We start from the raw sequence: 20,484 nt of genomic DNA on the forward strand, positions 1-20,484 counted from the left end.
GATTACAAATAATTGTGCTCATCATCCAAAATCTTTGTTTTTTTTTTTTGTAAACTACTGATCTTTCATTAGGATGCAAGCAGAAGTAAAATGAACACAAAATCTGGAACCATATGCAAATTGGCCCAATTTTATTCCACAACAAATGCAAGAGATTCAATTCTTACATATGTTTGATTTGATTGAAAACAAAATCACACCGAATATGGGCCTGGTAATTAGTCACCTAAAGTGAAAAGTGGAGAAAATAACAAAATCCAGGTACTGCAAATATACGTGCACAACTGAGAAAGATAACCCCGAAAGAAACTCCGCTGTGTATCTTCTGCTTATTCAATGGGCAGCGCCACTCGACACACTCCGCTTGTTCAGCCTTAGTCTCAGTGTACCATTTTAGCCACCTGTAACTCCGCAGCGGCAGGTCTCACTATATGCACTATTTTTCTTGTAAGAGAGCTCTACTGGAGGCTCTGTAAATCATATATTTTAAAGAACCCAAACCGGCCATCTGCTATGAGTTAACAGCAATGACTAACATTTTCTATCAAGGCGTGCCATTTCAGATCAGTCCAATGTGAATGTTAATTAAAATTAATTACACAAGTCTCTGAAGACTTTTTTCTTAATATCCAGAAAAGCCAGAGAGACCATCTCGGAGACAATGGCATGAAATAGCAGCACTTAAGGTTTTTGCCATTAACTCATGTAAGCGATCTCCCAGAAGTATAGGGATGTTTTCAAGTTTGCACACACAAATACACACACAAACAAACAAGCTTACGGTGAAAATTAACAGAAGAGATGCTGACTAGCATATAGCCAACCCTGGACAATGGAATATCTAAAGTTCTATATGTAATCCAGAACAGAAACGCAGCCAAAACTAACATCACGTAGGCCAAAAGCTGCAGTAACTGGCACAAAAATATTCCGTAACTCCCTAGAGAAGAAGGTTTGATCATTTTTGTGGTAGGGGATGGAAGCCGGTTTTGGAACCTGCCCTGCGGGCCACACAGACACAAAAGCTGCTCCCAGCTGTCAGAGCCTCGCCACGCACGGAGGGAGCACGTCTATGGCTCCAGCCCGGGCTTCTGCGCATGCGGCAGTGGTGGCCTTGGTGGCCTTTCAGGGTCATGGTGAGCCAGCAAGGAGGTGTCCTGCAAGCTGAATCACGTTTACCATGACTTGGCCCATGCTTACACCACCTGTCTCTCTGGTAGGTGTCACTGATGTTTCAGATCCTACACTCTCTTTGGGAATTTTCTTCAGGTATCAACCCAGATTTAAGATACAGGTTTGGCATTGCAGTTTCTTTGCCTGAGAATCCTTCTTTGCTCTCTAACGCCAATTTTAGACCTCAATACTCGCACCACCCATCTACCATCCTGTTTTATTTATCATACAAAGAATTCTTCTCAATAATGACAAGAATGAAATATTCCAGATTTTAATTCATTTTACTTTTAATGGAATAGAGTTGGGGGCACAAGGGCTAGTTCTTGTTTGGGTTTATGCATTTCTCCTACTCCTAAATATTGTATTCCCCAGCTCTTATAGCTTGTTTACAAACCTCAGCAGCTTTTTTCTTGATTTCATTTTTTTTTCTTTTTACTTAAATAGATTCTCTTTCTTCCATTTCTAACAGAGAGGGCTGTGACTAGCTTACAGTCCAGCTCTTCCTGGGGCTTAGCTTTCTTAGCAATTCAAAAACAGTAACTAACATACATCTCATCTTAGGCTTTTCTCCTTTAGCCTGGCTTCCATCCAACACCTCCCTGACCCGGTCTCCTTTCACTAGTTCCCTTTATTTTGGCTCTTTCCCAATTTCCCTTATAGACACACAGCAGTTAACCAGTTGTTGTCTGTAAGAAGAAAATCAGTACTTAAATTTCTAATGCACTTGGAGTCCCAGGGAAGACTTTTGCTCCACCATCCCCATCTAGGGCAACATTCAGCCAACAACAGGTACCTAGAATAAATACTGTCGTACCTCTCACTCGGTAGACATAGTGTACTTTCCTGGGTCCTAGCAGACAATGCAGTTTCTTGGGCTTTATGATTCCTGACAGTGTGTGCTCAGGAGCCAGTAGCTAAAATTTATCATCTGGCAGCTATATTTCCAGTCGTATTGGGTGCCCTCAAAGCTTTCTTTTGATGGCTCTGCCCGTTGGCATTCATCTGTTTTTGAGATTAGGGATCTGTTTGTCCAATAAGCCTGCCCCAGAGAGTCAGCTCTCACGCAGGGATGGTAGCTGTCACACTGCTTCACAATTATTGAGGAGCGTTTCATTTTCAGGGACCTGTTCTTGTGAAGACAGAGGAATGGTTCTGTGCTTTGAATTCATTCCTCACATCCTGCTAGAATACAGGACCACAGAGGAGAGGAAGGTAACATGGTTGTTGTGTTTCATCTGGATCCTGTAGGGCAGGGAAGTAGAAGAGCAGGGAGACTTGATGGGATCTTCCCAAAAAGAGCTTCCTGCATAAGAAAGGCTACTGATACGCAACCATTACATAGATCCTAAAGGGAGGCACATTTAAGACTATAGTTCTTGTCCCAAACCATAGTATTTACTTAAAAGTGCCAATCACTGGATTTTTTATGGGAAATAAGTGAGGAATAGGCAAAGGGAAATCCTAGAAGCAAAGTAAATTTCCTGGGCTGGGAAGAATTTGATTTGTTTGTTCTTGAACTCTGCAAAAGAGTCTCACATATCCGTCAGTTCTGACACAAAAGGTGAACCTACTGTACGTAAGCCGACAAAATCCTCTCTCCTCCATTCTTAGCTCTGCTTAGGAAAGTCAATCAGCAGCTACATCTACACAATTTTGCCACCCCTTCATCTCCTCGTGCCACCAGGGAAAAATCTCCAACTGCCTTGTGTTCGCAGGAGTCTCAAGAGCTGGCTCCAGTCCTTGGGCTCCCGGACTCGAGCTCCAGCCCTGTGGGAATACTGGGCAGTACTCAAGAACAGCATCATGGCATATCTCACTGCACAGAGAGGAACAGCCAGGATTCAAGTCCTTTGCAAAAAATCCTCATAATCACGCTCTGAAAAGGATGATTTTACTTTCTATCACTCCTCTGCTCACAAGAGTGAGCAAAAGTACCCAGTACAAAAACAAACAAACAAAAAAAAGCACCACATACATTAGTATTTTTCTACAGCATGGTTATTTTCAAATACTTTGAATACATTTGATCTCTTTTCCAGTCTAAAAGACTTGCCAGCAGCTTAATGTGGAGATAGAAAGGGAAGAGAAAAGGATGGTCAGCACAAACGAGAACTCACGTTCTTGACAGACTTCGGTTTAGATGCATACTGCCCAACCCTGCAGCTCAACTGCAGTTGCTTAGAGGCAGAGTCACATAGATGGACACTGCCAAAAATGAACCACGAGTCAAAGGGCACTTGCTCTAATGTGCTTGGCTGTAATACCCAGTGCTGCTGAGGTAAGTGAACAAGAGGAGTCCATCTCCAAAGGTCTTTCTTGGTGTCTATAAAATAAGTACACAGACCCACTCTAAAGTTTTAAATAAATCAAGTTTGCCAAAAAACAAAACTCTAAACCACCCCTCCCCACCACATCCCTCCTCTTTTAGAAATATTTTATCTATTTCACACCAAGGTTTCTCTTTTTTTTCCCCCTTTTTTTTAAAATTTTAATTAGAAAGTAACAGGAAAATAATTTAACTATTTCACAATGGAGGGTTTTCATAGCCTTGCAATTATGTTCGTTTCATGAGAATTTATCTTCACTGTGAAATCAATCATCACAGTCTCCATTTACTATACATTACCAAGTCACATTTGATTCCTGTCAGAGAATTGTTGACTTCTGCAGTAAATCAAAATGACAGATACTGTTAGTTTCCTTTTGCCTCTATCCCCAAGCCTCCTGACTCAAGATGGTTTTTCCTTCTATGCAGTGAAATGAGGATTTTCCTGGTAACTGTATTTCAGAACTGGAAAGGTTTTCATAAATGGAAAAAATGCAGTGCATAATCCAGGAAGCTATTGAAACGTACAGTATCAGAAACATATGGCTGCAGCAAATACCTATGCAGTGAAGGGCTGGGAATGAAAATGAGAACAAGCTGATTAGAGTTCTTCTCCTAAACAGATTTTACTTGAAAATTAAAATATTTTAATTGAACACTAAGAAAGTTTGCACAGTCAAGGAAAAAAACAAACCTATAGATTACGGAAAAAAGAGAATAATCTCCATGCTATTGTCAATCAAGCCAGAGTAGATGATTTTGCCTTTGTTCTTTAATGATCTACATCTTAACTAGTAAAACATTTCCATAGCCAGAACCCTCGGTGGGTAAACTCAGAAAAAGAAAGCTGCTTTCTTTCCCAATTACTAGGTTTTCAAAAGAAACTAGAAACTAAGTTACTACATGAATTTTGGAAAAGCAAACAATATTTAGTCCCCTATATATTCAGAAACGAGATCAATACATCAGCAGAAAATAAAACAATGAGACTCCTTACTTCAACAGATTTTTACCATTTCCATGTTTCAGTTTCCCTAGGAAAGTGGGAAAGGGCACACAAGTCTCCAGCTGAGGGCCGGATCACTTCACTCCAGTTGCAGTATCAGAGAATAACAGAACGGTTTGGGTTGGAAGGGACCCTACAGATCCCTGCTTCTGCTGACAAAAACTATGAATTTAAGAGACAGGGGAAGCAAAGTGATACTAAGCTTCTTTTCACTGGTCTATGCAAGAAGGCAAATCTTGAAAAATATAAAATCATCTGTTTCACAGTAACGGAGGGATTGCCGTTGTAATTAGAACAATAAATGCTTCTTCAAGAACAAATTCTGCCTCCTTTTAAGCTGGAGGACTGTCCTCATCAACAGCCTCTCCCACGGCAGTTATTTTGTCATCTTATCACTGTGCTGTCATGTCTTAACATGCCCATATAGATAGAAGGATGTTTTTAGAGCAGCTTGCAGACGCTTTAAGGTCTGCTCACAGCCCGAACGGGCGGGGTTATTGCAGACATGGCAAACATTTTAGACATCTGACTTTGAAATCCTTGCTGTCCAGTACGTATGAAGATCCAGAGAAAAAGCAAAAGTACAGCTATATAACACACAAAATCCCAATTTTGCCAAGGGAAATGAATGCTTCCCTTGGATTTTCACAGCAGTTCAGCGATTAATATTTAAGATGATGAAAGCATTTGAACATTAACCAAACTAAGGAGAAATATCAAGCTATAATTAACAGATTATAACACCAGGACAAAGTTATCTTTCTTGACTGAAGTACGTGCAATAGCAGGATGATTCATGCATATCTATAGTGGAATAGCTTGAATTATATTAATTTCCAGCATCTGAAGATCATATAAGCTTTTTCAAAACATGAAACGTTTTTCCAAGTGTTTTTCTGTGCTCCAGAAATACAAGTGGTCAAGTGTTTGAAATCTTATTCCCAGCAAGTATTTGAGAGACATACTTTCAAAGGGCATTTCTCTGGCAGACAATGTCCACATGTGGGTTAGCTGAGATGTCAGCAGATGTAGGCAAAGCCTTCACGGGGCAGTTCAGAGTGAGACTCACGTTGCGTCCTCATGTTTCTGGAGCCAGCAGAAACTTGACAGCCCAGAAGCCCTGTCCTTTGCTTTTACTTTGCAGGAGGGAGGGGCATTCTTTGCTTCTGAAAGGACTATTTCTGGCCAGTTCGGGAGCAACAACAGCTGGCTCTGCAGGGAGCCACATCCAGCCCTCATCAACTTGTGCAACATCTGACTGTATTGCCTAGCTTTGGTGACTGGGGGGGGAGTGGGTGTGAAGGGACTTAGCAGAAGAGGAGAACAATGGCATCGATTCATGTTAGCAATAGAAGTGATTTTACTTATTTTCCTGAAAAAGAATTTCTAGAACTTGCACCTCATCTGCTGAAATGCAATTCCACCAAGCTAGCTGCAAATGTAACTCTTTTCCACAGTAATAAATCAATGAAAATACAGGTCACCGTATTTTCTGTTTGTTTGTTTGCCTGTTCTCATGTTTTCTGGACTTATTTGTGCAGTTATCTGAATTGGCTGTGCCCCCTGAGCAGGCTTCCACAGAGTGCCCAAACCACTTAAATCAGAGGACAGAGCCTGAAAAGAAAGGATGAGTCAAAACACTACAAAGCAAAGATTCTTGTGAATTAGAGAGGCAGAGGAATTTCATTTGTTCTCCATTCAGCTGTATTTAAACCCAAACAAACAATAGAATGACTCTCAAGATTACAGGCAAGCAAGTTTTTCCACTGGAGAAAGTGGAAAGCAATGACACTTTTGTGATTTACACCAGTTAAATCTTGTCACAAGGTACAGAAGTCATGAATGTTTTGGTAAGCCTAGGAGATTGCCAAACAAAACAAGAATAGGATCAGGAGATGATTATTCAGCCATACAGAAAAACTAGATGACTAATCATGGAGCTGTTTCACCCCACGAGTGGCTAGGAGGACACTAACCTTTCATCCCATGATTATGCAACAGCAAGGAAGCAGATAAATCAAAAGTATCATGATCTTTGTTCACTCAACACAGTGGAAATACCAGAACTGCACTCCCAGTTATTAAAATGCTTGGCCAGATGCACCTTTATAGCACTATCTGCAGAACAGCACATTCTCTTACCTCTGCTCTGTGTTAAACAATGCGAAGATATGTTTGCTAGACATGAAGCTCTTTTCAACATCACGCACTTTCAAGTTGTCCAGAGGAAGCATATACTTCTTCTCTTTTTCCTAGGAAAAACAAAACAAAACAAAACAGATTAAACCAACCAATGCTATGTGAGAAGTCTCAAACAAGCCTGATACCAGCATGCTCCGTTTAGTCAGCAATGCCTTTGGGACATTTATTATAAGGAAATATCCCAAACTGAAATGTCTGGTTATCTCTCATAGACATGTCTGCAACAGAAATGAAACCTCAATTCCAGTTGTTTTTCACTGACCCTATTAAAATGTTTCCTAATAAAAAAAATAAAAATAAAAACTCCGTCAGAAATATATATTGACATTTATTCTTCTTCATTCCTCTGATTTCTAAATATAAAAGGTTCAAATTTAACTGAATAGAATTTAATCAATACAGAACACTCATACCAAGTCTGTGTAGCAACTGGAGTAACCCATGATATGAAATTAATCAGTTATCACTTATTTTGTGCTGGCATTTGCTGATCCCAGGGACAATTTTATTTTCACCAGTGGAAAATAAAAAATCATAGAAAAAACAAGGTTTTATATATACTGTACATAAACAAGACTGATCTCCAACCTAACCAGCTCATTTATCCACACAGCAAGAATAATCTATTCACTCTTGCTGTTGTGAACTCCTTTCTCATTTGCGTCACAACTCTAATTTACAGCAGTCTCATCAGTCAAGTTTCAACTTTTCTTAGTGTCTTGCTTCCTGACACTCTAAATTAAGGACTAGAAACACCCTCAAGCTACTTTATGCGGTCAGAACAAAAAAGTGCAATGATTATGACCTGTTCCTGTTGTGTTAGACTTCCTTTAAGTCCTCTCACTGACAGATAAACCAAGGCAAAACCCCAAAATAAATCACCAAAGGAAGAAAGCAGAGGATTTTCTCACAGTCCCTTACCTGCCAACATGAAACAAGACTGCCTGGCCTCCATCTAGCCATAGTTAGAACTAGCTATGAAATCTAGCATCCAGAGCACTTGCTGGAGAATTGTGAACAGGCACATTACGTGGTTGACTCAGGTAAGAAACATGCCTGTGATAACACTTTATCGTGCCCTAAGACAGGGCAAAAGGGCCAAGCCTAGCTAGGACTCATTTTTCTCAATACGTATTTCCATGTTGTTTCCAGAAGAAATACACAAAAGTAACTTCCACTGCAAAGAACTGGAAGAAGTTCTAGCTAGACTGAGATGTGTGTGCTGGGAGGGCAGAAGCAATTTAACTTGGCTAAGCTTCAGCAGATTGCAAAACTAAACTAGCTGAGAATGTATCTAAGAGTGAAACTATAAAAATATTATAGTGATGTGTCCAACAATGGCTCACTTTCCTAGACAGCTTTATAACAGAACTCAGTAGAGGGAAAAGCATATTTCAAAGGGCATTCTGGTAAAGCATGGTTCCTACTGTCTTGTTTTGTTAAATACAAAAGTTATGAAATCCAGTGTGGGAGTATTACGTAAAAAGTGTCTGATCTATCTTCAAATTGCCTCTGGCTTAGCCATCCTAGAAAGTATGCCCACAGAAGATCACATATAGTATATTCTGCACTCTCCCATCTACCAAGAATTCCAATGAGGGAGTATAGTTCTAAGGAGTCTAGTTCTGTGCCAGCCTACAGCTGTTTGTCAGAGCTCACGTCTGTATTCTGCTCGCATGGAATATATGCTCTCTGAGCCTTTGAGATCAGCAAACTGAAAGGAGAGGATACTGTCAACTATTCAGTAAGCATTACCACTGAGATAAATAAAACTAAGCAAAGTAAATTAGTAATTTACTAACAAAAAATTAAACAAATAAGTAGTAAATAAAACTAGATATGGAACTTATAGGTAAAATACATACAGATAAAAAATAGGAGACGTGCACTGTCCTCTAACACTGACTTTGATTGATGTGATCTGTTTTGATATTATAAACTTATGTGCTAAATAGTACTGGTAGCATTTAAAAGGTAACAACACATTAGCTTTGCTGCCCCAACAAAGTGGCCCAAACTTGAAAAAATATTCTAATACATAAATTGAAAACATATTAACATTTGGATTAAAAGCAAATCATATTTTCCAGTTGAATGCTGGACTACATGGTAAAATAAGATATTTGGTTTTGATTTTAAGCATTTAGGGTAGATAATAAAACACCTTTTGGGCAGAAAATTCTATGTTATTTATGCCATCATAACTAAGAAAACCAGATAAGCTTGATTTTTATTCTTTAAATTGATCTTTCATTATTAGAAAATTTGTTTAGAATCTTTTACTATTCCATTACCAGAAATTTAGAAGCTTCTGCTAAGTGCTTATTCTGACAGACATGGTTTACTGATAAACCAGGCAACTACAGATGAGTAAAAATAGGAACCAACGAAAAAGCTATACCAAGGATCTGATTGTCTAAATGAAAATTCCAGAAGCAGGAAAGTTTTATAAACGTTTGGTGCCAAACTGTGAGAAAGTGTTTCTTCTGTAGCCACCAGGAAAAAGGAAATGCCTACTGAAGGCTAAGAAGTGGTTGGTATTTATTTACATGGCCTCCTACCCGCATGCTGAGACAGCGCAGTTTCCAAGAAAGGGAAATCACAGGGTGCCTAGGCTTGAAATCCTAACAGAGACTGCGTGTCACATACGAGAGATCAGACCTAAGTATTGCTTAATTCCAGGAGAAAGGTATTACTGCAGCATTCAAGCATGGCAGCAAAACCCAGAGCAACAGTTTTTCCAAACAAAGAGGAAAAAAATCATATATACACACACACACACACACACACAGAGCATGAGCTAATTTAACACAAGATGAATGCAACAACATTTCAGCCTTAGCTCAATTAATATCACATTATGGCAGGGCAAAAATTCTCCAGCCAGCACTGTATCTGTGCATGTTTCCCATCCTGAGAAGCTGACAGCGTAAGAAACGGGGAATGTACGAAGCCTGGGAGGAATGGGGCTAGGCGCACTTCTACAAGTGACGACATGCACATAGCTGTGGGTCCAGTTTGTCCCCCTCAGCATTTGTTCTTTTTTATTTATAGACTTTTATTTTTATAAAGGGGCAGAGAACTTAAGCATGACATGAGGGGAAAAATTAAGCATGACATGAAGGGAAAAACCAGCACACGCTGATCTCATGTCCACAGACTTTGCTTTTCTCTTTCCTATGCAGCGTAGAGGAGCAGAGGGAAAAAGTGGGAGGTAGCATGGCCCATTCCTGTCTCCATGACATGAAAAAAATCCACATAATGCACCTTAGAAAAACAAACCAACCTGCTAGCTGGGGAAGGCCTTCCGACCCTTGAGACGATGTTTCACCACTCGTGAGCATAAGTAGCACTCACATCCTTAATGGACTAGTTCTCTCCTGCTCTCTGACAGGCAAATAAGCTGCCAGGAACTGACAGCATGATGTAAATATGCCATATTACAACTGCCCCTTCCTTCTGCAGTGTTTAAACGTACTAAAAATAAATACTGCTGAAGTCCAAAATGGCACAAGGGATGCAAAAAATACAAAGGCAGCTCCCTGCCCCCAGCACGGTCCCAGCCAGGACTTCAAATCTAATGAACTTGATTCTGCTTTCAGCCAGAGGCAGAGACAACGTAAAGCTACGTTTTCCCCCTACCGCTGCTTTAGGAGCTTTGTAGGTTCTGTCACAACAGCGGAAGAAGAAACCTTGGACACAACTGCAGCTAGCTGAATTATAAGGGTAACAGAATTCTTCAAGGGAAAGAAATGGTTCAATTACTTCCTCATCTTCCCGTTAGTAAAAAGGGTTTTCTCATTTGTCCCTTCAGGCCAGGGACTGCACAACAGCAGCATGCAGGACAAACTACTCCTCGTTGTATACCCTGAGGACCAGAAGCAGAATTCAGGCACGACAACGCAAATATATAATGCTCAGACTGCGAGATATGTCTTAAGTGAACGTTGACCTAATGGCACTGTCACTTATGTCACTGGGAATTAAGGCAATTTGCTGACCACTTTTAAATAAGTTTTAGAACGCCAGTTTCCAGTCTAGGGGTCACGACACCAACCCAAACCGAACTGTCTGCACGAATTGTGGGGGCTCCAAGTCCAAAGCAATCAGGCTCCCAACTGGAAGTGCAGATCACGCTAGAAAAGCTTGGCAAAGGCTGTTTTACACCGGGGTTTTATTCTGTACGTCATTTGTATTGACGGAACAGCTATCAAGACACTAACAGCAAATGAAGGTATCCACGAAACACCTCTGTCAAAAGTATTGGGCATTGTGAGGCAAAATAGCGAACTACTTCAAAATCATGAGGTGAGGAAGGACAGTTTTGAATTAAAGCTTAGGAGCAGCAGGCAGAAGGCTGACATTTCTGCCTCTGAACTAGATTTCCCCACCAGCACCCTACAGCTCCCAGCATCTGGACCCCCTCAGTAACTCGGGCCTAGCGCTGACCTGAGCTGCCAGACCTCGTCTTTGTGGGCAGCCGCTGACGGCAGAGCACCATTAAGGTATCCTGCCGTCAGGGTGCTAAAACACGGAGGTAGAACTTGAAAGCCAAGCTTGGCAAAGACATTAAGCAGCAGAGGCACAAAGTAAGACCAAAACGAAGATGTTCTGTAGTGCTGTACTCTTTTGGATGGCTGGATCATTATCCCCATTTTAGAGACAGACACAAGAAGTAGTGGCTCGTGAACCTGCTGAGCCAGAATGATCTATATTAAAGAAAGAAGAGAAAAAAAGTGCCAAGAAATGCTGGTGGGGTGTGCTAGAAATATGCCTGCTTACTCTTGAAGAGAAAAGGCTCAGACGTATTTACATCCAGGAGCTGCCTTCACTGCCAGTGCAGAATAACCCACTCTGTGGCATCTGATGGAAATGCAAACTCTTAGAACATTTCATAGCAACTTTTATAGTATTTAAATCAATAACCAAGAGTTAACCATATTCTAACTTTAAATACACCCAAGAGCATTTTACTGAGTTTCTATTTCGGTTTATTTTTCTCTCTGTTTGGAAAGCCACACAGCATCTTCACAATGGTCTTTGCTTTACCACACTTGGCTCTAAAGCTGAAAAATGAAGCATAAGATACTTTCATATTACTCCAAACTTTTGTAGAAAAACAAGGCAAGTCATTTAGTTACAGACAACTTAGCGGAATTCAGGCCTGAACATACTCCTGGGTACAGCTGTAGAAAACATAACTCTAAATTGTCTATAACATGCCGAAGGAGCTGCTTTGACAGACAAACAACGCGTATGTAAACATTCTAACATTTTTACAGAAAGCATAGCAAAAGAATACTTAATAAATTGCAGATGACGAGACTGTGTTCCTTCCACCTATGTACCTCTCCCTCCCGCCTTCTGCCATCAGCTCCTACGTGGTTTTAGCTGTCGATGATAAAGCATTGAAACCAAACACTTCTTCGAGACTTTTTCTTTGCCCGCTGAAACCAGATCATCTTTGACCACCATGCAGATCCTCTATTCCAAGAAAGAACCACATACCTAACAGTGTTTTCAGCAGAGACAGCTGATGTCTGTCAACTAAAAGGATGTTGTTTTAAAAGTTTCCTATTGCAGTTGCTGAGTTTGCCACAACAGATCCTAATTCTTCAATGAAGTCAGCCACCCAGGCATCAAGAAGCACTCACACACATACAAATGACTCCCAAAGTGCTCAAGTTAAAGTTTTCGGGCAAAAACTTTAGGCAAAAGAAAAAAATAGTTTGAGTATCTCACTCCCTGAGACTCCTCCACAGGCAGGGGGATGACGCCTCCGTGACGCACCTCCGTTCCCCTGCCTGCTCTCCCATCAGCACGCAGGTGGGAACTCTGTACCTGCGCTGCATCACCATGGGTGTACATTATGAAGGAAGCAGTTTTTATTACATGTACCTACATTGACAGGAAAAATCGCATATGACATTAGAAAACTGTCACATGTAGATATATATATAATTAAATATCAGCCATGACACAGAACCACCATTATGCAACATTTAACAGAAACAATCCTAGGAAAATGCTGGAGAATAAAATGAGAGCTGCCGACTGAGAATCTCAATACAAAAATGTGACAAAGGTTTAGGATGGTAACCCAGCCTGCTAAGAGAAAGAAGCAGAAATACCAAATCTTACGTTCCCTCAATGTTACAAGACTTTATCCTCTACCATGTCAGAGAAGTGTCCCTTATACAAAACAAAGCTGAAGATGGCAAACCGAAAACTGCAGCTAAATAAGGGAGATCTGATGATAGAATCAAGTGATTTCAAGTTTGAGCTGGTCTTCTTGATGGAAGCTGGTACTTTTGATTTTACAGCAATCTTTCCTAAATTCTTCTTTACACATCCACTTATTTTTCCCAATCTTCTGGTACCTTCTCCTACAAGATGTTATTAAAAATTTAAGAGACGTGTTACATCTCTGGTGTTCCCCCTAAATTCAGCTATGGGATTACACCTGACGCTAAAGTGTACTCCGTTCTCTGGTGTTGGCATTCATTTTACAGTATGGCATTCATTTCCCACGATGTGTTTTTCTCAATAACAAGCTGTATTGTATTTGTTTCTGCCACTTTATTTCTGCCCAAACATTCAGGAATAGAAACATAAAACTTCAAAACTCTGTATTTGAAATATTTCGTCCTTTCAAGAAATGGTCACTGCTGTCATTCTTAAAAGGCATTTACTGCTACTTTTCAAGACTTCACAGGACTGCCTTTCAGTTATCTCTTAATACCACGTTTCTCAGTCTTGGGTTTTACCTTACCTTGCCTCGTTTCTCACTAGCTGTAGAGGGCACAGCTAGATGTAACTATGCTGATGTTGAATGGCAGAAGGGGAAATATACAGCCCATTCCTCACTGTGCAGCACAAAGCAGGCATCAGGCTGACTATGCCTCCACCTCTCTCTGCCAAACTCTCTCTCAATAGTTACCCAAGCTTTAATTTGAACCAACAATGCCATAAGATGTTTGCACGAATGGTGTTCAATAGCATATGAAACCTCTGTGAAACTTTTACCAACAGAAGATCACAACAGCATCAAGACAATTGCAAGACATTGGTGAGAAGCCAGAACACCTGGGTGATAAGAATTAGGATCCTGCTTCCTCTGCCTCCCCAACCCTTTTCATGCTGACCTGACCTTGCCTGCAGGCTGAGGACCTCGCTGCCCCTGAGGGACTGCACGCCACAGCGTAGGCGGCAGTGCAGGATGATGCTGTAGCCCTTCCTCCAGCCCAGCCAGTCCGCTGGCGTGGCACAACCACCCATCCAGCAGCCTAATTCCCTGCTCCAGGGCTCTTCTGCCATTCCTCTCACTCCTCTGCCTCAGCTCTATGGCAGGTAACTGTGAATCCCATTGTGCTGATTCAGACCTTGAATGGTTGGATCCAAAATAAAAAACGCCAGATAGTTCACTGGTACTCCCTGTGCCTTTCCATAATCAGGGCATCGAACAGAAGTGTAATAGTTTCTGGGATGTAGAACAACACGATTTAAGATTGCCCCTTTTCAAAAGAGGTTTTTATCATCACAGGTAGAAGGGCTGGGCTTTCCCTGTTCTGTGCTGGGGGATGTGCTCTCAGTGGAAGGATCAATCTGAGAAAGGGCCTGATGGAGAGGAAATCTCTGTTCAGCTCCTATTAGTTAGAATCTTGAAAGGTCATTTTGAATTTGGGAAATCTTGTCTGGGAAAGAAGCCAGCAATTCCTCTGCACTGAAGTGGTGCTGGCATTTAAAATTGAGAGAAAGCCCCGACTGATGAACCAGTTAACAGTCTGGAAAAATTCTGCTTGGATGCATCTAGTGGCTGCTCTGAAGGAAGGCAGGGGGGTGGAAGTATATTTTGACCTTTTTATCCCTTGTAATGAAGCCTGCTTATGACAGCTTGTTTTTCTCTGCTGGTGCTCAAGTTCGTATTTTTCACTCTTCACCTACTGCGGATCATCCATCAATCACCGTGGTTTGTGGGAGCCATAGCACAGGATGGAGGGCCTTAGTGCTGCATGTCTGTGCTGGCAGAAGGCACAGTGACACTGACATACCAGTGCCTGTGGGATCTAACTCCTCTGTTGCGTAAGGCTTTCCATTCATATAGTTTAAAACTTTGCTTATTTGTCAGTACATCTTTTTTTCCTTATAGAGAAAACGTAATTCCTGAAACCTATTCTCGTTGAATAGGTGCGCAGCTCATATTTCAGTTTTGAAGTTTTTCTTGCATTAGGAATACTAGGTTAACACTGAAATAAAATAAAAAAAACCGCAAGTTTAACTGTATTTTCAGCTTCTTCAACTCACTCAACCTGCACATAAAAAGAGAGACCCTCATTTATAAGCCTCCTGAAATTCCCTTGTAGGTATATGAGAAAGATACACCTTTGCTATAGTACCCTTTTTTTTTTTTTCCTGCTGGGAAGCCATTTCTTAAAACTACTTCAAGCCTTTGAATGCATTTCCGTTTCTATAAAATAAATCCTAGAAAACCTCAAACTCGGGAAATCAACATACACTTTTTTTGGGTACTAAAAGAAATATCAGAGAGAGAAACTGTTTCCAGATCCTTTGTGTGTTTGCGCGTGCACACACAGAGGCATGTGTGCATGCATGTGTGAAAAAAAGAATCCCTCTAAATCAAATGATAAATAAGCAATTACATAATTATGCAAAAAAAAAATTAAGCAGGATTTTCCTGAGGCAACACATCTGTCTCTGCAAGACTCCTGAAGATGCAACAAAATACACAGCCACAAATTAGTTCATGGTATTTGTGCTGCCCTACTTGCTTGTTATCATTAAAAGCTTTCAGACAGTAATCAATTTCACTGTGGTGGAGATTACTGCAAAATGCATTAAGAAGTTCACGCCTGTGGCAATGGTCACTGAAAATATTTTGGAAAGCATCCCAGAAGTATAAGACTTTTTCCAGACATCCGAGAGAAACTCTGGTATGACAGAGCTTCTGGTGTCAAGTCTTCTCCCCCCCACCCCTCCTCTTTCTATTTTTTTCCTTTTTATTTTCTTTTTTCTTTCTTTTTAATAGCAGCATTTTTGAAAGCTACATTTCAGCTTCCCCCCCCCCCCCCTTTTTTTAAAGGCAAACCAGGATACTTGGGTCACAGAAAACATTAACTCCTGAGACAACTGTCTGAAGTTATCTCATTCTTTGCACTACGTAGTATGTATAAACATACACTGGCTTCTTAATTTCATCAAAGAAACTGTTAAATTATAACAAAAGAGTAAGGAGACCATATGCTTACTCCTTCATATATATTTTTTGGTAAAATGGGTAACTCTGGGGATGCTTCTTTATTAAATAAAAAAAATAATAATTGAACACTCCATAATCATCTATCACTTTTCCCTTATATCAAGAACATTACCTTCAAATGCTAAGTGACATATGCCATCAAAACATCAAGAGAGTTGGTTTTGAAATGCGTTTCAGAATTTGACTAAAACTATCCTAAAATAATTATGGTGATGTGCAGGAAAATCTGCAACCCTCTGTCCTTTGAAATTAATGGTTATTAGACTGAAGCCTCCTTGGAAACACTCATCAGGAAGACTGTTTCCATGGAAGTATCCCTGATGGAAACACTCCTGAAATTCACAGCCAAATTGTTCCTCAAACTGACCTTAACTTGTCTCAGAAGTGTGTCCTGGGATAGTTACAGTCTTTTCTCAATGCACATCATCTGTCCCAGCAGGGACTTGAATGCGAGTGGGGAATGCAGACTTCACCACAGCAAACACTGAACAATAACGCAGCTCTGAAAAAGGAACCTGACAAGGATGAGTACGGGAACACAGAAAAAAAAGTTGGTCGAACATCCAAGATATCATGAAACTATTATATCTGAAGAACAATCAAGAGCTAGAGGAAAACAGCAAAAGCAGCAACGCCAAAGCATTCTTTAAAGCTACTGTCATTAAAAAACAAACAACAACAAAAAAAACACATGACTGGAAGGTGCTAGGCACCATGTTACAGCCTATTACTAACTTATAGCAGGAGGATATGTGTGTGGAAGGAAGCGTCTGTAGTAGAGCTGCACATACACAGTGGTTTTGAATCTGCAGATGCTGCATATTAAATGGGAATGCCCAAGGGCTGCTCACCCACAAGCTCTCTCCTGATAACAGCATGCTGTTTCCATACATGTAATTGTGCGCAATAAAGGAAACAACACATTGCTAGCTGTTTTGTGTTGCTTGGCTGACCACTTGCAGTAGAATACAGAAAAGAGGTCCTGCTGCGGTATCACTCTAAAAGGCAAGTGCATCAAGCACACAACACCTTAACAACACATAACAGGAATGTAGGCACAAATTCTACTGCATTGGCCACATGTTCCCTTTACATACCATGGAAGATGGTGAATTCAGACAGAGGTGGTCAGCGGGAGGTACCACAGCTTGGGAAAGCCTAAAGCAGCACTTCTGGAAGGAAGGAGACTTCCTCAAACAGAAATAGCCACAACTGCTCAGCTGTCATCACTGCCCTTCCATGTGACTGCAGAACTCATCTACTGACAGACATCTTTGTCAATTCCATACGTGCTCACCTTTGTACCCTTGCTGAAACAGAGTGACAAGATAATGCTGAAACATCAGAAGTGAGAACTGCCAAACACTTGGCACCGAAAGCAATTCCCCTGCAGGCCCAGCTACACAGTCCTGAGCAGATATTGCTGATGTCTGACAGCAGACTATCCAAAGCAGCACTTTGCAGCTAGCTAGAACAGGGCGCATAGCTAGGAAATAGGTTAGTGAAACATGTTAAGCTTAAACCCGAATCAAATTTTCAGTCCTCTGGCATCAGTTTCACTTCACTGGAGGCGATGGCTACAGCCTTCTGTTAAGAGACCAAGCGTGTGCTGCCACAGCCCAGGGCTGCGAGCAGAGGGGGACTGCTGCTGCGCAGTGCGAGAGGCACCGAGGAAAGCAGGGTGCTGAAGTCAGGAGGCAACATCCGTGCCACTTCTGGCTGCCAGAGCAATTTCCACCCAAGCAGCCACAAAAGCTCAGTCAACCAGAGACTCCATTGTCATTGCTGTGAGCAATGAGCACAGAAAGTGGGAGATGCAAGTATATCTCGGCCTATCAGCAGCTGGAAGAAGAAGGAATTTCCCTTGCTTCTGAATGGTGGGTGAGGTCTTCACTCTCTGCCAGAGTAACACTCTTCAGTTGCATTCTTTCAACATCTTAAAATTCACCCTTACCAATGATTAAAATTATTTTTAACCATTTTTCTAATTTTCTGTCTTGTCTAATCCAAACCAACACCAAACCTTTTCATTTCTTGCTATGACATTTTAAAATATGTCATTTCTCCTCTGCATAAAACAACAAGATCTTTAGAAAATTCCAGTTACCCCTTGCCTGGATTTCTATAATCAAACATTACTCTGAATCATACCTAACATTCTCCTTTATTCCATGCTGTTTGCTTAGGGAGGAAAAAAGAAATGGAATATACCAGCATGCAGACTAGGAGTTCTGTTAAGATGATAAACACCTGCATTCACTTCATCATCTCTGTCAGGATACTGTCAGCTGGGACTCCCCAAGAACACACTTAGGGAACAAGCCTTTTCCTAAGGAAAAAAACAAATCTAAACAATAATCGAAATAGCTGTAAGAACAGTCTTCAAACTAAAATTTTGTAAATGGCAGCTATTGTTGTAGTGATTTTAAGAAAACAAGACTTTAAAGAGACAATAAAAAAAGACGTCGATTTTTGCTCCAGTAAAACTGTCTATACATGCTCAACATCTGCTGTCTCAAAGAACCTATGAAATTTGCAATGTCTTCGGAAGTCTCCAGGAGTTTCGGAACAATAGGTAAACAAGGTCAATGCAAGAGGTAACGACATCAGTGCAAACACAGAAAAGACAACAAAAATGGTGCACTGAAATCTGAAAGTTGAAACAAGCCTACAAGAACAACGAATTCTTATAGTATACAGTCAGATTGTAGACAAGACAGATAACACTTCTGCTTCTCCAGAAGGAGGAGAAATATTTATTTGGAGACATAGCACTTCCTCAAGAATGTAGGTCTTCTTCAATGCTGACAGAGAACATTGTAAACCATCAATACACTGGCCTTAAACTCACAGGACACTTTTATATTTGTAAAGAACCACTCCAAAGCACATACACTAATTCTACATAACACTGACATACAGCGCTGAATTCCCAGACAGTCAGTCAAAGTTCTGGGCTGGAAACCAAATTCCATGATTTTTTTTTTCTTTAAACACTATGTCAAAACACTGCTATTACTTGTTACTTGTGCTTTGAAAGATATACTCCATTACTCCTTAACGTCCTTAGCTTTTACAGATACTGCAACCAACAAGGAACTGCTGCTGGAAAAAATATATTACAGCCCTTTTCTAACACTGACATACTGAGATTAGTTCAACACGAAGGAAGCATGGCAGCAGCAAGAGAAAAATTTAAAAAGAAGATAACTGCTTTACAAATATCGGTACAAACTTAAATTTCAGTATGGAATACATAAGTGAAGCAAACTATCAAGTACTAACCCCACAAGTTTATACTTTTCTAGATGTAAATGAATTCTTCGGCTCATTTTGATAACTAAATTCATACTACCAAGTCTTACTGGTGTAAATCATCTTATTAGCGGTCAATGAACCGATTTCAGATGCTGACTCTTAATATCAACAGAGATCATCTTTTAATGTGTTCTAATGTAATAAAAAACAACATTTAAGACAAACATTTTTTCATTCATTTTGTCTTCCAGACACTCAAAGATACAAAGCAAAGAGGACAGCTTATTGCAAAGCTGTCCATGCAACAAAATTAAAAAAAAAAAAAAAAAAAAAGTATTTCAGTAACTATACCACCACCCAAAAGCCTCAAAAACATTGCAATAAAACATAAATGAAATGTTCATTAAAAATATTCCAAGTCTTTCTAGGAGTTATTTAAACATCCTATTAAGCAACGTGATTTTCTGTAATCCATTTTTAAGTTTACATTACCCAAATTTAATGTATATTTTAGTTATTTTCTCAATTCATTCATTTTGCTGAAATAACATTCTATTCCCCTTTGAGAATATTCCTAAGGTTATAAAAACTAAATTGTCTAGCAGTTTAAATTTATTTTAAATGTCTAATAATATATTACACTAAAACAGTTTGAAATAATGAGGGCTTTAGACTAACAAATTACCAAACTGTATGCTGACTGGTAATTCATGGAAAAAAGTACCTGACAATAGACATAAGGCTAAACGCACAGATTTGAATAAAATGCACTACAGAACTATTGCCATTACTCAAAAGAAAAAAGAAATATCTGTCAAAAACCAGGCAGTATAAACGTGGAAATTTTACAGTTAAAAGAAGTTCACATTCCCTAATGGAAAGAGAATACCTCAAATACATTTCAATATGCCCTGAAATTGCACTTTCAGACATGGGAAGGGGGAACCTAATTCAGACAGGGGAAAAACACACTTTAGTGTAAGAATACAAACCTAAGATTTAAAAATTTAATTAACCTGGCAGAGTCTTCACAGGTGAACCCAAATTCCTCTTGCTTTCATTTCTATTTCTGCACTCACCTCCCTCATCTACTGCTAAGCACGTTTGGTGCCAGAGGTGGAAGACTACTGAAGTGCAAAGGATGCTTCTGTCACAGATTGTACGTGGACAAAGACCGCTACATCCAGGGACTTTCTGCAGAGAAAGTCTCTGCACTGGGACTGTAACTGTGTGTTGCAG

The 20,484-nt window shown here is 40.2% G+C and overlaps 1 protein-coding gene across 8 annotated transcripts in view; it reads right to left on the reverse strand.

The window, feature by feature from the left end:
- The window catches only part of DNM3 (dynamin 3), a 181,283-nt gene that overhangs the window by 64,077 nt on the left and 96,722 nt on the right, over window positions 1–20,484 (reverse strand). For all 8 annotated transcript variants that reach the window (XM_067001516.1, XM_048080188.2, XM_067001513.1 and 5 more), the window contains one exon: window positions 6,651–6,760. In XM_067001516.1, coding sequence (XP_066857617.1) covers window positions 6,651–6,760 — 110 coding nt within the window. The remainder of the gene's footprint in view (window positions 1–6,650; window positions 6,761–20,484) is intronic.

The sequence above is a fragment of the Anser cygnoides genome, chromosome 8 (genome assembly GCF_040182565.1).
Source record: "Anser cygnoides isolate HZ-2024a breed goose chromosome 8, Taihu_goose_T2T_genome, whole genome shotgun sequence".
Classification (NCBI taxonomy): Eukaryota; Metazoa; Chordata; class Aves; order Anseriformes; family Anatidae; genus Anser; species Anser cygnoides.